The 17,882-nt window shown below is 47.7% G+C and overlaps 1 protein-coding gene across 1 annotated transcript in view; it reads right to left on the reverse strand.

Annotated features, from left to right (window-relative positions):
* Nucleotides 1-3,197: 3,197 nt before the first annotated feature.
* Nucleotides 3,198-17,882, reverse strand: part of NOTCH3 (notch 3) — an 83,176-nt gene continuing 68,491 nt past the window's right edge. Inside the window, 13 exon segments of the mRNA XM_015422604.1 lie at nucleotides 3,198-5,776; nucleotides 6,013-6,110; nucleotides 7,173-7,320; nucleotides 8,197-8,501; nucleotides 8,734-8,896; nucleotides 9,148-9,232; nucleotides 9,640-9,856; nucleotides 12,057-12,170; nucleotides 12,339-12,487; nucleotides 13,333-13,653; nucleotides 14,266-14,792; nucleotides 15,564-15,676; nucleotides 16,939-17,190. Of these exon segments, the coding sequence (XP_015278090.1) occupies nucleotides 4,538-5,776; nucleotides 6,013-6,110; nucleotides 7,173-7,320; nucleotides 8,197-8,501; nucleotides 8,734-8,896; nucleotides 9,148-9,232; nucleotides 9,640-9,856; nucleotides 12,057-12,170; nucleotides 12,339-12,487; nucleotides 13,333-13,653; nucleotides 14,266-14,792; nucleotides 15,564-15,676; nucleotides 16,939-17,190 (3,731 nt within the window). The 3' untranslated portion in view covers nucleotides 3,198-4,537.

Here is a 17,882-nt window from a genome sequence, read left to right on the forward strand (position 1 = left end):
CCACTGGTTGGTATATCCAGAAGTGAGAATACAAATTGGCTCCTTGTTCTGCAGCAGATTGTGAGAGTTGGAAGATGCAATTTTAAAAATATGTGCACAGGCAAAGCACATGCAGGGGATTTCCAGTAACATGCTAAGACTTAATAAGCTTCTGAAAGAGAAGCTGCTCTTAGTCCCATCTACAGAACAATAGAATCCCTTAGACGAAGCTGTTGTGATGGTCCCTCCTTCAAAGCAAGGGACTGTCACTGAGATAATTCCCGTTTCAACACTATCACTGGAACCACGTATCAGATGGTGCCCCCCCCCCCTTTGCTGCTTCTGTACTCTGAATGCCAGGAAAAGTCTCCAGGCTGAGACCCAACAACCTTATTTCCTTGTTGCCTTCTATGCTGCTGCCTACTTGGCACAGCCGTTGTGAGAATGATGGTGATAAGGTGAAGTACTCTGAACATTATTGTCATATTAATTTTATTATTTGTTTTGCCTTTTGTTCTAATATCTTAGGCATATTCCCCCACTGCATTAATCCAGGTTAATTAAACTGTCATGTTAAGTAATTCATGTTTAAATAGCACTTGGTTTTTCATCACTTTCTTAAACTAACTTTTTTGAAAAATGCTTGCCATGGGAAAATTTTGCATACCTGATTATTTGGAAAGTCAGATTGGCATCCTGATTGCAAATTATCATGGCAAGGCTGATGCTAAAGTGAAAAACGAGGGAGGGAGGGGAAACCAAGAGCCAGGTGGAAAGCAAGTTCATCCAGGAACATACGTCTTCTATTGAAATGGAAAGGTAAAAGTCACAAGTGGGCACAAAGTTGTGGCCAATTCAAATTTCTACAGTGCTGGAGCTTTCATTTGATACAGGTTTTTGCTGTTGTTAAAACCATCCCATTTTCCAGTGTGGTTTCAGTATTACAGTTCCTAGGTCCTCATTTGGTGGAACCACACGATACCACCACACATTCATGTAACTCAGGTTAACCCCAGTAAACTGCAAGTGTAGAGAAGCCCCAGCTTTGAAGGTATTGGAATCGTTTCTCCAACTCAAAAAAACCCCCCATCTTCTGGTTTATATTCAATGAACCACCATTGGAACAGTATGTTCTCTCCATTTCTCACCCCCCCCCTCCATCGGCAGTCCCTTTTGACCCCAGGAAGATTATTTTTGAGATTGCAGGACCCACCAGGACAACTGTGTGGGCCAGGGGGCCTGCTGCAAGGAGAGGAAAGGGATAAAAGTGCTCACCTCCCTTTTCTGTCAGAATGGAGGGCAGGAGAACTGGAACATGGGGAGAAGAGGAACATGGAGCAAACCCATGCATCTTCTTTCCTGTGGTTCATTAAATACAAGCCTCTGTTCATTTGGAAATCAAGTTTAGATTTCTGTAGTCTCTCTCATTAGTTCAAGGATTCTGATACAGAACAGAGGTTTGTGGGGATGATATCTAAGGTTACTTTCACACAAGCCATTTTTTGTGGAATTGACATCATTGGTTCGTTCAGTTTCTACAGAGAATCTAGACAGCACTGCTGGCAACTGCTGACATCGAGCAGCTGCCTCAAGAACAAGCACAATAACATCTAAACACTTCACAGGGGATAACATCGAAGTACTTTCATTTGAAAGCATCTCATTTGTTTGATTTTTAACTGCCGCCAGTATTCTGCAATTTTGTAATGTACTAATTTAAATGTTGTGTTTTAATTCTGTATTATTTATGCTTTTATTCTGCATTGTCGTATTTGTTGTTGGAAGCCGCCCTGAGCCTGCTTTGCAGGGAGAGCAGGGTATAAATTTGACTATAAATAAATAAATAGCCCGTTGCATTCCAGTGTCTTACTATGGTTGTCTTGGTTTCAGAACTGATTTGTGGCAGTTCTATACACGCATAATTGTAGGTCCAGGCTACCTAATGCAGACAAAGTACTATTGAGGTTTCTCAGAGCTACTGAACATATATGTATTTCTTCAGCTTCCAACTTCATTCTTTCTCTCCAGCCATGGTATCCATTGTTAATTATCAGTCCTTTCTGAACAGCAGTAAAATGTAGATCCAGTTTTGTTTTACCTTCATTTAACACCTGCCTTTCTCCCTAAGGGAGCTGCGGTGGCTCAAGTTGTTAAGACACTGAACTGCAGGCTGTGGAAGGTCAGTAGTTCAGCGGTTCAAGACCCGGGTGCCGCAAGACAGGGTGAGCTCCTTTCTCTAGTTCCAGCTCCTGCCAACCTAGCAGTTCGAAAGCAAGAAATTGCAAGTAGATAAATAGGTACCACTTCGGTGGGAAGGTAACAGCGTTCCGTGCGCCTTGATGTTTAGTCATGCCGGCCACATGACCACGGAAACGTCTTCAGACAGCGCTGGCTCTTCGGCTTGGAAACAGAGATGAGCACCGCAACCCTAGAGTCGGATTCGACTGGCTTTCGAGCAAGGGAACCTTTACCTTTCTCCCTAAAGGGGACTCAAAGCAGCTTCCACCATTCTCCTCTCATTATTTTATCTTCGCACCAACCCTGTGAGTGTTGCTTTCACTTTCAGTGTACTTTCAAATGGGATTTTATTGTGTGAACTGGCAAAATCCAGTTGGAAAGTGCATTGAAAGTGGATTATTTAGTGTGTGTGACCACAGCCTAAGTGTCTCTAGGGAGAAAGCTGTGCAGTCTTATGCAGTTACACCGGTATAAGTCCAACAGGGTCAATGGACTTAGCCTGGAGTAACTCTGTATAAGGTTGCACTGCAAGCACAGTTTTAATCTCTCACAGCTGAGACAGCAAAGCATTTTTTTCATTATTACTTGCACTTTAAATACAGAGGATGCATCTGGACTGTTCCAAAGTGTGGCTGGTGTGTCCTTGGCTTTAGAGGACAACAGCAAAGACAGGAAGGCCTGGCCAGCACTGTATATGAGCTGCTTGTGTGCCGTAGAACCCAGCAAGTTCTCATGGCAAGTCAGAGATGCTGTCAAAAGGACTGCCTGAAGGAAAGGAATAACAGGCCACCAATGCAGATTGTACAGGCCTATCCATCCGTCCGAGCCAATCTGCTTTTGTTCCAAGGCAGCAATCTTTTTTTGAATTCCAGTTGTGTCTAGTGGACTATCTGTTTATATTTTTCACATAACAGCTCCAGCCCCGTGTTCGAATAAATCAATCAAATAAGACAGAAGACACATGGAGGAAGCAGAGGCCATTTCCTTATTAGCTATGTTTATTATGCCGCGGCTCAAGCCGCTCTGTACATGAAGCACCCAGCTGCTTTAAAGCTACTTGGTATACACTGGATTTTTATTTTTATTTTTTTTTAAAAAAGGTTTAAAATGAGCTAGAAATGGTCCTTCTATGAAAGAGGGGTGAATGCTGCGGGGCCATTCCCCCACTATGCTACACAGCATGAGAAGGGAGGGGGGAGCAGCAGGCCACACTGAACTGAGGTCCCATCTAGCCGCGGCTCCCAACTGCAGTATTTACAGCCAAGAACAGCTGGAATGTACAGGGCACGGGGTGGGGGGGGGGAGGCAGGAAGTGAGAAAAATAGGTAGTTGACTGCTGGGCTGGAAGTCTCAGGGAGAGATTATTTTGTATTCTCTCAGTACCTTTCAAGCCAAAACAAAGCACACGGTGATGGCGGCTGCCCCCAAGATCCCATAGTACCACACGGCAAGTCATTTGCCATACAGGAAACAACATCTAACTTAGGCTGAAGGCAGATTCAGACCAGAGGAGGTAGGGGCCAGGCATAAAAAACGCAGAGTGGCTCAGAATACCCTGGAGACTGGGAAACCCCCATGATCATGGCTAGCATTAGCTGAAGCAGCTCCCGAAATGGAGGACTTCAAGGGGGATCGGGAGAAGGGGGGAATGCTGCAGAATTTAAAATGAATAAATTAACCTGGAATGTGACGAAGTGCCAAGTATGGAGGAGGAGGAGGTGGGGTTGAGGGGGGCACGTTTGAGGCTCTGTCCTCTGCACGGCAGTGTCAGTCTGGGCTAATGCTGTGTACCCAGTACACAAATACAGTGAGCAGAATCCCACCCCCAACACAGTGAGGGGGAAGCCGGGGCTCAACCCAAGAGGCAGCACCATGCAGAGGGAAGAGCAAGGGGTGCATTTTCTCTCTTCAGTCTTCACCACTCAAGACCCACCAAGACAGAAGAGTACCACAACAAGGCATGACAGTGAATACATTGTAAAAAATAAAGCGTTTGAGTAAATGCAGAGTTTATACAAAAGGGGTTTACTTTTTTTTCTCTTTTTTTAAAAAAAGAACTCCCCGGAAACCTAGTTGCCATGGCACTAGGGGATGGGGCAGAGAGCTGGCCTAGACTCTGTGGCAGTGAGGGAATGGGGAGGCCATGCCTTTCCCCTCCCAGAGCAGGCAAAAAAATTTTTTTTGTAAAATCTTTTTACACTTAAGTTTTTTTTTTATAAAAAACACAAAGTGGGGAACAGATCCCCTGAGGCAGGCACAGGCCCCAATGGGGGCCACAGAGGGCCACAGGCCCCCGGGATCTGCTCCGCCATCTAGCTTCTCATGCAAACACCTGCATCTTAGTGGATGGCTCAGCCACAGCAAGCTGGGTGTGGCTGGGCCCCAGGACTGAAGGGCTGGGTGTAGACTCAGACCAATCAGACAAGGAGTGAGGGGAGGGGCTGCTCCACTGCTCTGGGGACTCTGGGGAGGGGGTCAGGTAGGGGTGCTCGCTAGGCAGGTGGAGGAAGTGCTTGGGTGTTGCATCCTGCCCCTGCGTGTAACTATGTTGAGACGGTGGGGTTGGGTAATCCTCCACCCCTGCTGCCTTTAAGTACTGTGGGGGCCCTGCACGTGGTGCCCCCTGGCCCTCCTGGGGTGAGACAGGTTGGTTGGTACGTATGGCAGTGGCTGGTGGGGGCATGGGTTGGGTTGGCTCCTTGGTTGATGCAGGAGGTGGGTTTGGCAACCCCTGGGAGCTGTGCCCCATGGCCATATGGCTAGGCAGAAGAAGGCCTGGTGGGAAGGCCTGGCCTGGCTGGTGCAGGTTAGGATGGGAAGCAGCAGGGTGTACTACTCCAATGATTGGTTGGCACTGGGAAGTGGGCACACGGGCATGCCAGTCAAAAGGCATTGCCACAGGGCTTACCATCCCCAGGCTGAGCCCCATACGGCCAGGTGGCACTGAGAGGCGGTTCATGGAGAGAAGAGTGCCATCTCCTAGATCGCTGAGGCGTGCCAAACTGACAGCAAAGGGTGCCTCCATCATGCCATGAACCATGGGAGTGGAGGGCACTGACAATGAGGCACTGGCCGTGTGAAAGACCCCAGGCGAGGCAGGATTGGGCACATATGGGGAGTCCAGTGAGTCAACGGGGGACAGGGTGACAGAGCTCTCCAGGAGAGCACCTTGGCACTCCAGGTTGAGCTTCTTGCCACGTGCCTTGGCCTCTTTGCTCTCTCGTGCCAGGCTGGCACTGCTGCCTGCTGTCGCATTCTTGGCGCTAGGCCGTCGGCTCTTCTTGCCCTGGGGAGTGGGCTTGAGACTGGGCAAGAAGCTATTGGGAGGGCACATAAGAGGGGATAGGGTGTGGCCGGAAGGCAGCGCCCCTTGTGGGCTGCGCACAGTGTTGTAGTCATCCAGAAGCCGGACAATGTCATGGTGCAGGCGCTCCTGAGCGACATCTCGCGGCAGCCGATCCATGTGGTCTGTGATCTCACGGTTGGCGAAGTGATCCAGCAGGATTTTGGCTGCTTCATAGCTGCCTTCCCGGGCCGCCAGGAACAGTGGTGTTTCCTCCTAACAGAAAGAGGACAGATTGATGGGCACATACCGCAGGAGCTCAAGAGCAGGGGCAGAGACAGAGCTTGTGCAGCTGTTCCCTTATTTCCTAAACCTTATCCATTAGGGCTAGCAAGGATGCATTTACAACCATAGAAAGAAACTGTCCTGCTGAGGGCAGGAATGAGCAGGGCCCTCCTGACTACAGGAGACGGGTGAAGGTGAGAAGGAAATGAGCACAGTGAAAAACTTACTTTGCTGTCCTGCATATCCTTGTTGGCCCCGTTCTTCAGCAGTGCAATTGTGGCCTCTACATTGTTGACCGCTGCTGCCCAGTGCAGGGCTGATTTACCTGAGACAGAGAGAGAACACCATAATTCCTCCCTTGCCGATGATTCTCAGACCCCACCAGAAGCCTTCTAACCTCCTGCTCCTCAGTGAACACCTCCCTCCCCGCTATCACGCCAGTCTCTTTCATGCCTCCCATCAATCTCCTCCAGACTAGAATCACCCCCCCAGTGAAAGGAATTGCCCTTCTTCTGAGACAGACATCCAAGCAGACCCCAAGCAGTTATGAAGTTCCCAGCAGCACCAAGAGGAATAGCCCCAAAAGGTTCCTGCACACTATAGCCTCCTAGCCCAGAATCATATCCAGTTCACTGGAGACCAAGGCATTTCTGTAGCAGGAGGAATTGTCCTATTGTCCTCCCTCCCTCCTGTCTGGGTGCACACAGGGCCCAGTAAACACAGCAGCTGTGGCCAAGCAAGGCCCTCGTCATCATCATCAAAATACATCAAAGCAGGAGCAGATAAGTAACTTCCTTCTGGTAGACTGGGGATGTAGGGTTGGATCCAGATTCAGATTTCTGCTGCCAGAAAAGCAGGGTAAGTCCCATCAATTCTCTCTCCTGGCTGCGAGCCCCCAATCTGCCTGTCACGCTGTTCCCAAGAATCCCCACCCTCACCCCCCCCCCCGAAGCAGGAATTTTGGGGTGATCAATGAATTTCTGCTGCCAAAAAAGCAGGGTAAGTCCCATCAATTTTCTCTCCTGGCGGCGAGCCCCCAATTTGCCTGTCACGCTGTTCCCAAGAATCCCCGCCCTCACCCCCCCCCGCCCGAAGCAGGAATTTTGGGGTGATCAATGGGCTGCAGCAGAAAAGTGAAGGCAGGAACTTTGTGTTCCAGTGACAAAAGTGCCTTGCGTGAGCAGAGATTTTAGTCTGGATACAACCCCTAGGAAACAAGTCTGTGCGCATGAACATATGGAGTCAATGTGAAAGAAGCTTGCCGTGGCACATGTAGTTAAGAGGACGTCTCCTGAAAAGGTATGGCAGAGGACGTTAACAGAGAACAGCCAAGCAAAGGGCTGAGCCTGACTGCCACCCGGGCTCTGGAATAAACCAGTTCACATACCCAGCTCATCCACAGCATTGACATCAGCATGGCAGGCAATCAGTTCCTCCACCATGCCCTCTACAGCCAGCCTGGCTGCCAGGATCAGTGCAGTTGAACCATCCCCCATTCGGGCATCCAAGTCTGTCGATCGATTCCGGATCAAGATCTGGTAACAGTAGTGAGGCATTAGAGAGGAGAGGTGCTAAAATACCCCTCAAGGGGATGTGTACCCGTGCGCACACACACACCCCAGTGCTATGAGGCCCACTACAATTCAGATCTTCTCAGCTACAAGTCTCAATGGGAAGTATTGCCACTACTTTTCTGTGGGGCCCACAGGAAAAAAACAAATGGGTAACTGTCGTGGGCAGCGGCTAGAAAGGTCGGCCCACAGCAAAAAACAAATGGGTAACTGTTGTGGGCAGCGGCTAGAAAAGTTCTCTAATGGATGCCACCACTCTGGTATGGAACTCCTCGGGAGGGCCCAGGGCACCCACCCTACCTCTTTATATACTCCTTTCCCAGTAGATTTAACAACAACTATAATCCAAGAACATGTAGGGAGCAAAGTAAAAGGTAGGTAAACCAGCAAATTAAAAAACCCTAACGCATTTGACTATACTGTACCTAGCCTTCTCTAGGTATTTGGCCTCAAGATGACTCATCCCTTTTGGATGAGGGATCCCTCCATCTGCAGCAGCTTCAAGACCAGGTCTGCTACCTAGGAGTGAACCACCTCCCACTTTGGGCAAAGCCTTTTATCACTTATTCCTTGGCAACACCTACTACTATTCTAGTAGTAAGATTCCCTCCAAATCCCGTTAGGCAATCACAGGTTCCAAAGGGTGACCTGGGAAATGTAAGCCCTGATAGCTACTCTAGTATAGGCTTCCCTAGAGTTGCTAGGCCTCCCTAGAGCCTGTAGGCTGCACTACTATAGGCCCAGGACCATGACAGTGACACAGAAAACAACTCTAAGGTTCTAGCAAAGACTCCTCTGATCCACAGAATGTAGGACGGATGCAGAGCAAGGACGGCTTACCTGGAAAACTCCCTGGGCATCAGCAGTCACAGCAGCATGCAGCGGTGTACGCCCTGTGTTGTCCTGTGCATTGGTATCAGCCCCAGCATCAAGCAAACGCTTGGCAGCATCTGCTCGTGCATATCTGGCAGCTAAATGCAGTGCAGTCTCTCCTGTGCGGTCAGTCTGGGCACTCAGGTTAGCCCCCTGGCAGATTAGGTCAGAGATTATATTGGCAGAGGAGTCATCTGTTTCTTCTTCCTCAGCCAGATCATTTTCCATGCCGCCGCCGCAAAAGGAGGCCAACATAAGAGGGGTGAAACCATCTAGAAAAAAGGAGATCTCAATAAGGGATTGGGAGACAAAGAAGAGAGCCACTCTCCTCCTCTCACAATATTATATATCTAGCGTGGAGCAATTAATGCTAAACTTCTTCAATTAGAAAGGAAGTCAAACTTATTAGATGTCATCTACAAAGACTACATTCCCCAGTATGCACTGATTGCACTACAAACTAGAGCTTGTGGTCTCTGTACAGCACCCCCTGTCCCCACTTACCTGGCCCACGGACATTAACATCCATGCAGTCTGTATCAAACTCGCCCTGAGGTGGTGTCAGGGCCATAGAGGGTGGCATGCGGATGTCTGCTGCCACCAAGTGATGCTGTGTCCACTGACGGCAATCCACTGGGTCTTCACAGTCTATGGCTGGTTCTTCCACCTGGTAGGAAAGAATACAGACACACAGTTGCTATGAAGAGGCGTCTGTTCACCTGCTGCATTGAACTACTTACACTCTCATTACTGGGGGATACCAAAAGTACTAGGTCCAAGACAGCATGTGAAGGGAATAAGAGAAAAAACAGTGCATGGACTTGAGTATACAGGAAGGAAGAAGTGGGCCAGCTCCAAAGATGAACTGGAATTCCTTTTGTGATTCATGTTTTCAGTCCAGGTAAAAACAGGCAGTACCTTCAGTCGCTTGGCCTCTGGGCACTCTGCTTCTAGCCAGTCTTCTGAGTTATCCCCTATTAGGTTCTCCTCTTTGCCAATACTCCTGCAGGGGGAGGAGGATATAGAATGAATCCTTAGCAGTTCAGAACCTACACAGAGGAATTCTGGTCTATGCCCCTTGCACCATTCTACTCAGGGAAACATTTCTCTATTACCTAACTGAAGTACTACTACTGGAAATGCAATAAAAGAACTCTGTGGCTGCCTGTTCTCTGAACACTGGGTGCTGCCTTATACTGAATCAGACCCTTGGTGCTAAAATATTGTCAGTACTGGCAGTACCTCATTGACACCCAGATCAACTACTATCTCATATCCTTTTAACTAAAGATGCCAGGGATTGAACCTCTCCCACTGTGCCACAGTCCCTCCTCAAAGTAGCCACAAACCAACTGAGTGACTGAGGACAGATTTTGGGCAGCACCTCAGTGTGGGGAAGCACCTCCTTACTTCATGCCCAAGGCATCCTGGCCCACAGGTTCACGCCGGTTCTTGTTGCTACTCTCTTTCTTCAGGCCAAAACCCTCAGGAAACCAAAGGGTGCTGTGCTCTCTTTTGCGCCGTGCCACCAACACACCCAGCACGAGGATCACCAGGAGGATCAAAGCTGCTACCACCAGCAATGGCACTAGGTTGAAAGGTACTTCCCCAGATGACAGCTTTTCACCTGTAGTAACAACATCACCAAATTCAAGAATGTTAACCACTTGCTACAGCATTTTACTAGACATCCTATTTGCAATTCAGGGTGGGGGAATCCAATATTGGATTCACCATGAAGGTTTCTTCTCATCTGTGAACTGACTTGGAAGATATTCTTGAATGGGTTATGCCTCCTACTCATTCCACAGACAGGGTATATGTCAATTTAATTGCAAAGACATCTGGAGGCAGACCCCCAGTTCATGGCCTGCAGAGCTACTAAGGTATAAACACTGAAGAAAAAACTCAGTGAAACAGTAGACAGAACACTGTAAGAACTGTTATAGAAAACGAGAGGTGTTAAGTGAAAGGCAGATAAAGAAGACTTTAAATAACTGCTTATTTGAATACCCAATAGTCTCAGACAGCAAAAAAAAAAACAGGAGGAAAAGGAGACTTCCCAATCCACTGATGAGAAGAAACATTCACAAAGTTGTTCTCCACCAGCACAGGAAGGTATCCTTGAACGCATTATGAAAAACGGTGTCTTCCCAGGAGGGAGCTTGGGGTAAAACCTATTGGAGGACACGTCTGCCAAAGGCAGATGTAGCAGAAGCACAAGAATCTAACTCATAATGTCTCATGAAAGCTGAGGGGAATGGCCAGGTAGCTACCCTACATAACTCCACTAGAGGAGCATCTGTAGAAAAAGGGAACAGCTCCACTAGCAGAATATGAAGTAATTCTCAAAAGAAAAACAGGAGGAAAAGGAGACTTCCCAATCCACTGATGAGAAGAAACATTCACAAAGTTGTTCTCCACCAGCACAGGAAGGTATCCTTGAACGCATTATGAAAAACGGTGTCTTCCCAGGAGGGAGCTTGGGGTAAAACCTACTGGAGGACACGTCTGCCAAAGGCAGATGTAGCAGAAGCACAAGAATCTAACTCATAATGTCTCATGAAAGCTGAGGGGAATGGCCAGGTAGCTACCCTACATAACTCCACTAGAGGAGCATCTGTAGAAAAAGGGAACAGCTCCACTAGCAGAATATGAAGTAATTCTCAAAAGAGACAGAAGACTGGCAATGGTTAATTTTTTTGGGGGAAACTCCCCCATACCAGTAGTTTTATAGGAAATGAAGAGAGTGTTTGAACTTCTTCTTTTTTATTATTATTTTTTTTATTGTTTGTTTAGTCTGTTACCTTGAGTATTTATAGTTATTTACATTTTCTCCCCTTTCCTCCCTCCCTCTCTTTTAGTCATAGTCTTTTCCCCCCAGCCAAGGGCACAGAGTCTTAATCTTCCACTGAATGTCCTTCCTTCTTTCTTTCAGCATCCAGTCTAAGTAGATCTCCCATCTGGTCTTGATTTCCGTGGATTTTTCTTTCTTTAGGGGGCCTTAACTCAGACTCCGTAAATCCAATCCTCCCCAAACCTGGAGGGCGGGTAGAGGAGAGTCACCTTGAGATCCCCTGTGAGTTTGGTGTCTCTAGCACACCACGTGTGTGTGTTCTACCGTGTCACGAACCTCATGAATAGAACCAGTTCATTTGGTGGCTAAAAATTCACCACAAACTGAACCACATTTTCTTGGTTCATGTCCATCCCTAATCCTAGTCCTACTCCACTGTTTATTGAAAGTCCTTGTTATCTGATTGATTTTTTAAAATTTTGTAATTCACCTTGAGTCTAAGGAAGTAAATAAATATGACCTAATTGTGGCTGGGAGTGAAACATTCAGGCCCTTCACACTGCCAATACCTTGGTGGTGAGGGGGCAGTAGATTCAGTGGCTACCGCCACTGAGGAACACAGTAAGAGTCCTCTCCTCAGAGGAGAAAAGGACCTTTGCCTGCATCTCAGGTCTGGGGCACAAGAGAGTGAGAGGATTGTGCTATGGGACCACACAGCCTCCAACTGAGGTCTGCATAGTAGTTAGTGCTTTGCAAGAGCCCTCAGGGACCACCTTGGGAACAGCACTTAGGGTGTTTCAGCGTCTTAGAAGCAGACAAGACTGGAGGAGAAAAAGAGCCAACAGAACAGTAGGTCTAACTACAAGTTCTGGAAGAAAGCCACAGAGCCAGCAGGGCAAAGACTCCACCTCTAGCAGGATGTGGAAATTGCTGCAATTAGATTTGGAATGTGCCATCCGTGGAAAGCATAGGAGGCATAACCCAGAGATCTCCAACTGCCCCCCACCCACCCACAAGGGAGGACTTTCACCTTTCACAGACTTGAGGGGATACGGGAACTCCAGGCGCTCGACGGCTGACAGGGCAGCAAGGTAGTCAGCAGCACTGACTGCATCAGGGAAGCACTTGTCCCTAACGACAAGTTCTGGAAGAAAGTCCATGCCACAGAGCCAGCAGGGCAAAGACTCCACCTCTAGCAGGATGTGGAAATTGCTGCAATTAGATTTGGAATGTGCCATCCGTGGAAAGCATAGGAGGCATAACCCAGAGATCTCCAACTGCCCCCCACCCACCCACAAGGGAGGACTTTCACCTTTCACAGACTTGAGGGGATACGGGAACTCCAGGCGCTCGACGGCTGACAGGGCAGCAAGGTAGTCAGCAGCACTGACTGCATCAGGGAAGCACTTGTCTGATGCCTGGTAGCAGAGGCGGTTATCAATCTCCAAAGTAACCACAGACCTGGCAGGGGGGAGAGAAATGTTACATAGCACTAAATCTCCCTTCTGGTCTTCACGCAGGACTCTAGGGAAGGCAGGGGTGGTTAGCCACCTCTACAAAATCAGCATTTCCCATTCAATCCCCACTTCACAGAGGCTGGCTTTTTACTTTGATATTTAGTAGACATTCTGAAAGACTGTCAAAGGCATCTCTTAAAAAACACATCATAAAGAAGATTACTTGTCCCGGATTCATCTACAGCTTTAAGAGTTCCATTGTATTTCTGATGCATGATTTCCCTTTACAAAAAGGATGCTAAGGCTTTCTTAACTTATTACAGGTATCCCGATTTTTTAAACTATGCTCACAATCCAGTGGCTTGGCTTTGATTTCAGGCTTTTCAGCCTCTACTGATCTCAGGAACTTGGTTTTCTTCTTCTTCCTCATCTTCTTTTTTTAAAATGGAGCACCTTTCACAGCCCTCCAGTATTCTGACTACGGAGGCCATCACACAGTCCCTGGACAATATCTTACCAAGGTTCTCTGAGAATTTGTCCCACTGAGGCACTTTCTCTCTGCATAGCCCCTTACTTAATTCTAGAACCACTTCTGTGGTCACTTTTGATCTCTGGTATTTTCTCAGGAATGTCAAATAAACAGCTCAATTCTACACTTCCATAGGTATCTTTCTTTGTGAAGGCAACTGAAAATAATGTCGGTCGACCTCCAAGCCCAGCTGCCTCGCCTTGTCGCTGAGAACCCTACACAAACCCTCTTCATTGCTCTTTGAGCCTAGAGAAGACCACAGCAGCTTGTTTGGTCACCTCTCAAAAACATGTCCTTAACCTTTGGCTCAACTGTTTTACCCGATAATCTCTCGCTCCAGTTCCCGGCGATGTCGGCCACCTGACCCGTAATACGGCTTGATCATGTAGTTGCCATTCTCATCGAGGCGGAAGCGCAAGGAGGTTCTCAGTATAGCACTGAGCTTCTGCAGGAAGATGGTGCTTGTGCGCAGCAGCTGATCAGGATGTAGCAGCACAGTGATAACCAACACCCCGTCAGCCAAGTTCTCAGGCACTTCTTTGGCACAGTCTAACCCATCCCAGCCGCATTCTTCATTGTTACAGCCTTGGTCACAACGCCCATCAGCAAAGTGGTCTGAACAGTATTTCTCATAAACAGGGCTGTAGAAGAAGAGGACAGAAATGTATCACTCCTGCCAAAGCTACCCTGTGCTATCCCACCATACAGTCCACTTGTGCATTGTCTGTGAGACAGTTTGGATCCGCAAGGGATTCATTCTACAAATATTCCACATAGCTAACACCAGAGACGCAACCATTTTCTGGCTGGGTGTGTGGGCTGAAGAAACCACACTGGTCTCAGTTTCTTCCCCGTAGGAAATAAAGCGCTACAGGGTTTGTGCATGGTGCCTGTATAGTATGTATAGCGCTCATTTTGTTAACCAAAGCTGAAACCCAACATTCAACAGTAATGTTGTATTTAAGATACATCAGATACGCCCTGACCTGGATAGCCCAGGCAAGCCCGATCTCATTAGATCTTGGAAGCTAAGTAGGGCTGGCCCTGGCTAGTATCTGGGTGGGAGACCAGGGTCGTAACGCAAAGGCAGGCGATGGCAAGCTGCCTCTGAACGTCCCATGCCTTTAAGCCCCACTAGGGGTCACTAGAAGTCAACTTGACTTGATGGCCAAAAAATCCTTTAAACAAGATAATCAGCTACCATATGCACAACTAGAGCCCTCCCCATCTCAAGGTACAGGGCAAAAACTCACTTGCAGGTGCGATAACGGGCCTTGCAGTCAAAGTTGTCATAGAGGCACTCGACACTGTTGCAGAGCTCATCGCATTGGCTGTTGTTGAAGAACTGCCAACATTGACGGATCTTGCATTGCTTCCAGGGGTCATCAACCAACAAAGAACAGTCGCCCCCATCCCAGTGACAGGCTGGGGTGTTGCACATTTTGTCACAGTAGGAATCCCCAGCCCTTGCTGCACATTCTTCCAGGGGGCAGTGGGGTTCAGGGGGCGGGCGTGGAGCCTGGCAACGGGAGCCAGTGAAGTCATCACTGCAAATGCACTGGAAGTAAGGGGGCCTAGAAATATCGTGGCAGGCAGCTCCATTGTGGCAGGGGAAGCTAGCACAGCTACTGTTGGCACGGAGGCGGCAGTCAGGGCCAGCCCACCCAGGTGGGCAGAAGCAGCGAGCACCCAGCTGTGTGGTCCGGCAGCTGCCACTATTGAAGCAGAAGAATTCCCGGCAGGAGAGTACACTGCGCTCACAGTTGATACCTGAATAGCTCTGGGGAGGGACAACACAGAGGGTTACAACACGAAGACAACTAAGTTCAAAAACTTCTTCCATTACTGGCCTAGCAACAGAAATCCCTTCTCTCCTCAACAAGGCCTAGTCCCCCTTTCTTGCCCTCAGAAAGGAGAACTGGTATGTTCCCAGTGCTGGCAGATAGGATTCTTCTTGTAGGCTCATCAGCATTCTTACAGAGCTACCATTTTTTGCCGCCGCCTTTTTGTAAGGAGCTGTTGTGTAGAGAGCAAAGAAGCCAGTCCTCTTACCCTTCTCCACATGCTCATAGAGCAGCAAGACAGTAAGACAATGTCACATTGTAGAGAGAATGTGTCCGTGGCTCTGACCCTTGGCTCGTTCCTCATATGTTAAACCTCCTACTAGTTGGCTTCTGTATCCTGTAACCAGCTCTCTTGATCACTGCCCATGATACTAGCCTTAAGACTAGTGAGTTTGGAACTCTTCCTATCACGTGACTTCCTCTTACTATCACATTACTTGTTGTTATACGCTTGCTGCTCAATGGTTCCCATGCTCAGTGGATCTCCAATCCTAAGAGGCTGAAGACCACTGTTATAGATGCTCCACTCAAAATCTGATTGTCAGAATGCCTTCCTAGCAGACACAGACAATCATTAACATTGCAACAAATTGGCTATGTGGGTCCCCTACCAACCATCCCAACTGCTGTCATCATCACCTTGATCTAGCCTCATGTACATTTTGTCATGAATCTCTTGTTTTGCACAACTGTGTTCCATGACTTACCGGGGGACAATGACAGGTATATCCTAGAGGCAGATTGACTGCCAGTTTACACTGCCCACCATTCTGGCAAGGTTGAGACTCACACACATTCACAATGTTCTTGCAGTGGCGGCCTGTGGAGAAGAAATGCAGCACATCAGTGGTGGAGGAGTTGTCAATAAATCCTCCCTCCCTTCACATACACTTCAAGAAGGACATGGCAAAGCACTCTACTCCCCATACACATGGTATTGTATCTTAGTACCAACTCCAATAGCTGACAAGTCTCTCCCTTCAGATAATGGCCAAGGCCCCAGTCCTACATTCATTACCCTCTTGCACATTTTTCTCACATGAAGCCCATCTTAACTTACACATTCATGGAAAAGGGCACAGATCCTCCACTCTTTTGCCTGGCTTGCACAAACATAGTTAGCTGTGCAACCACACAGTCTTGCCTGACCTACATATTTCAATGGAATTTAGTTATATGCAGCATGGCTTCCCCTAGCATGCAACTGTAATGCACGTGTGTGACCTTAAGAATATTGTGGACAACTGTAGGATGTACTAAGCAGGATTCTAGATAAAAACAGATGGGGAGTGAAGCTGTGAATAATTTTGTAATACTGTAATAATTACGTTCTTTTCAAAATATGAATAAAAAATAAGCAAGAAAATCAGAATTCCCACCCAGGACAAAGAACACAATGCAGCCAGTGCAAGTTGATTAATGAGATGTCCGGCAATATAATTTTGGTGCTTTTGACCAGTATTATGACAAGAGATGGACTGTGTAGAAAAGCAAATCAGCTACACAGGATTTGCAAAAGATCAAAGAGACTATGGGGTTTACAATACAACTCCGTTCCACAGATGCTAGCAGCAGTGTGTGAGGAACCTGAAAGGCCATGGGACAATTCATATGGCATCTAGAAAGCAGAAAGGTATGTGCATCTCCTTCCATTATACTTAGAAAAACAGGTCACACTCAAAGTTGTTTTTTGCTTTATAGGCAACCAAGTCATAGGTGGCACACTGGTATGATTCACAGTCTGTTGCTGCAACAATTCAGCTCTAGAGAAACAAGAACCTAACTCTATCATGGCTCCCTTAACAGAAGACTCGTAACCTCAGGGGTATAGAACCCGAAACCCTGGGTATGAGATGTAACATTTTGGGAGCTGCTTACTAAGCCAAATCTGTTAAAAGATTACAGAGAATAATAAGCATGTCCACAGCCTAAGGGGAATTCCTATACAGTATTTACATACCCACCAATTTTGCCCAACATACACATTTCCTCCTACCATGCTCACCACTGTGGTCCACCTTGCACTATCTTTGCTGCATCCTGCAGATATCACATCCCTGTCTTCCTTATACGCTCACTCACCCGTGTAACCTGGCTTGCAAATGCACTGGTAATCACTGGCTTCCTGTACACAGTCAAGTGTGTTGCGTGGGTGGCAGTGGTTCGCCTGGCACTCATTTATGTCCCCTTCGCAGCGCTCGCCTGTAAAGCCTGGTGGGCAGCTGCATCCATAGCCACCCACTCTGTCCACGCATGTCCCATTGTTGAGGCATTTCGGGACCCGGCTGCCAGGATTCACAGCACAATCATCCTCATTTATTTCACACAGGACACCTAGGAAGACAACAAAGCCATCAACACCAAAATCTAGGAAGCCCAAGCCACATTCCCCCCCTCCCCTTCAGTGAACTGCTTCCCTGGAGAGACAGACAAATTAAAACAAACCAACCCCATCCTTTATGCAAGAATTACAGATTGTCCTTCCGCTACCTACCTTACAGGAACTAATTCTGAGACTTCCTTCAGGAGCTGCCCTGGGAAAGGTCATTTTTCTCTAACCTGTGCCTTACGGGGAGACCCAGAGTTCCTCACCATGTTAACTCAAGAAGAAAGCCAACGCAGGACCTAACTGGAAAAGACACTAGGAAGAAATCTGTCACCAGATCTTCCCAGAGTGTTTTTCGTAACAGTGCAGAGCGCCAATTCTGACTGGAGTAGCAGTGGAGGCTTTCATCCCTGCACAGTCTGGCAGGTGAAAACCAACAACCACCCACATCCACTCCAACAAAGACTATTAGCCTTGCAAGGGACGAAAGACAAGCAAAGAGAAGATGTCTGGAATTCTTCCTCCCTTCCAATGGAAACAACAGCAGGAGGAGGGGCTTGTTTTGACTGATAATACCGGGGCTAACCCTTCTCAGCCCAAGCCACACCTCCAATCCAAATCAGGGGCCCTTGCAGGTGCTACTGGACTTGAAAATTGTTTTTATTTATTTAGACATCTATACCCTTTCTCTTTACCAGAG

Source organism: Gekko japonicus, unplaced genomic scaffold (genome assembly GCF_001447785.1).
Source record: "Gekko japonicus isolate JY-2015 unplaced genomic scaffold, Gekko_japonicus_V1.1 scaffold1721, whole genome shotgun sequence".
In the NCBI taxonomy this organism is placed as follows: Eukaryota; Metazoa; Chordata; class Lepidosauria; order Squamata; family Gekkonidae; genus Gekko; species Gekko japonicus.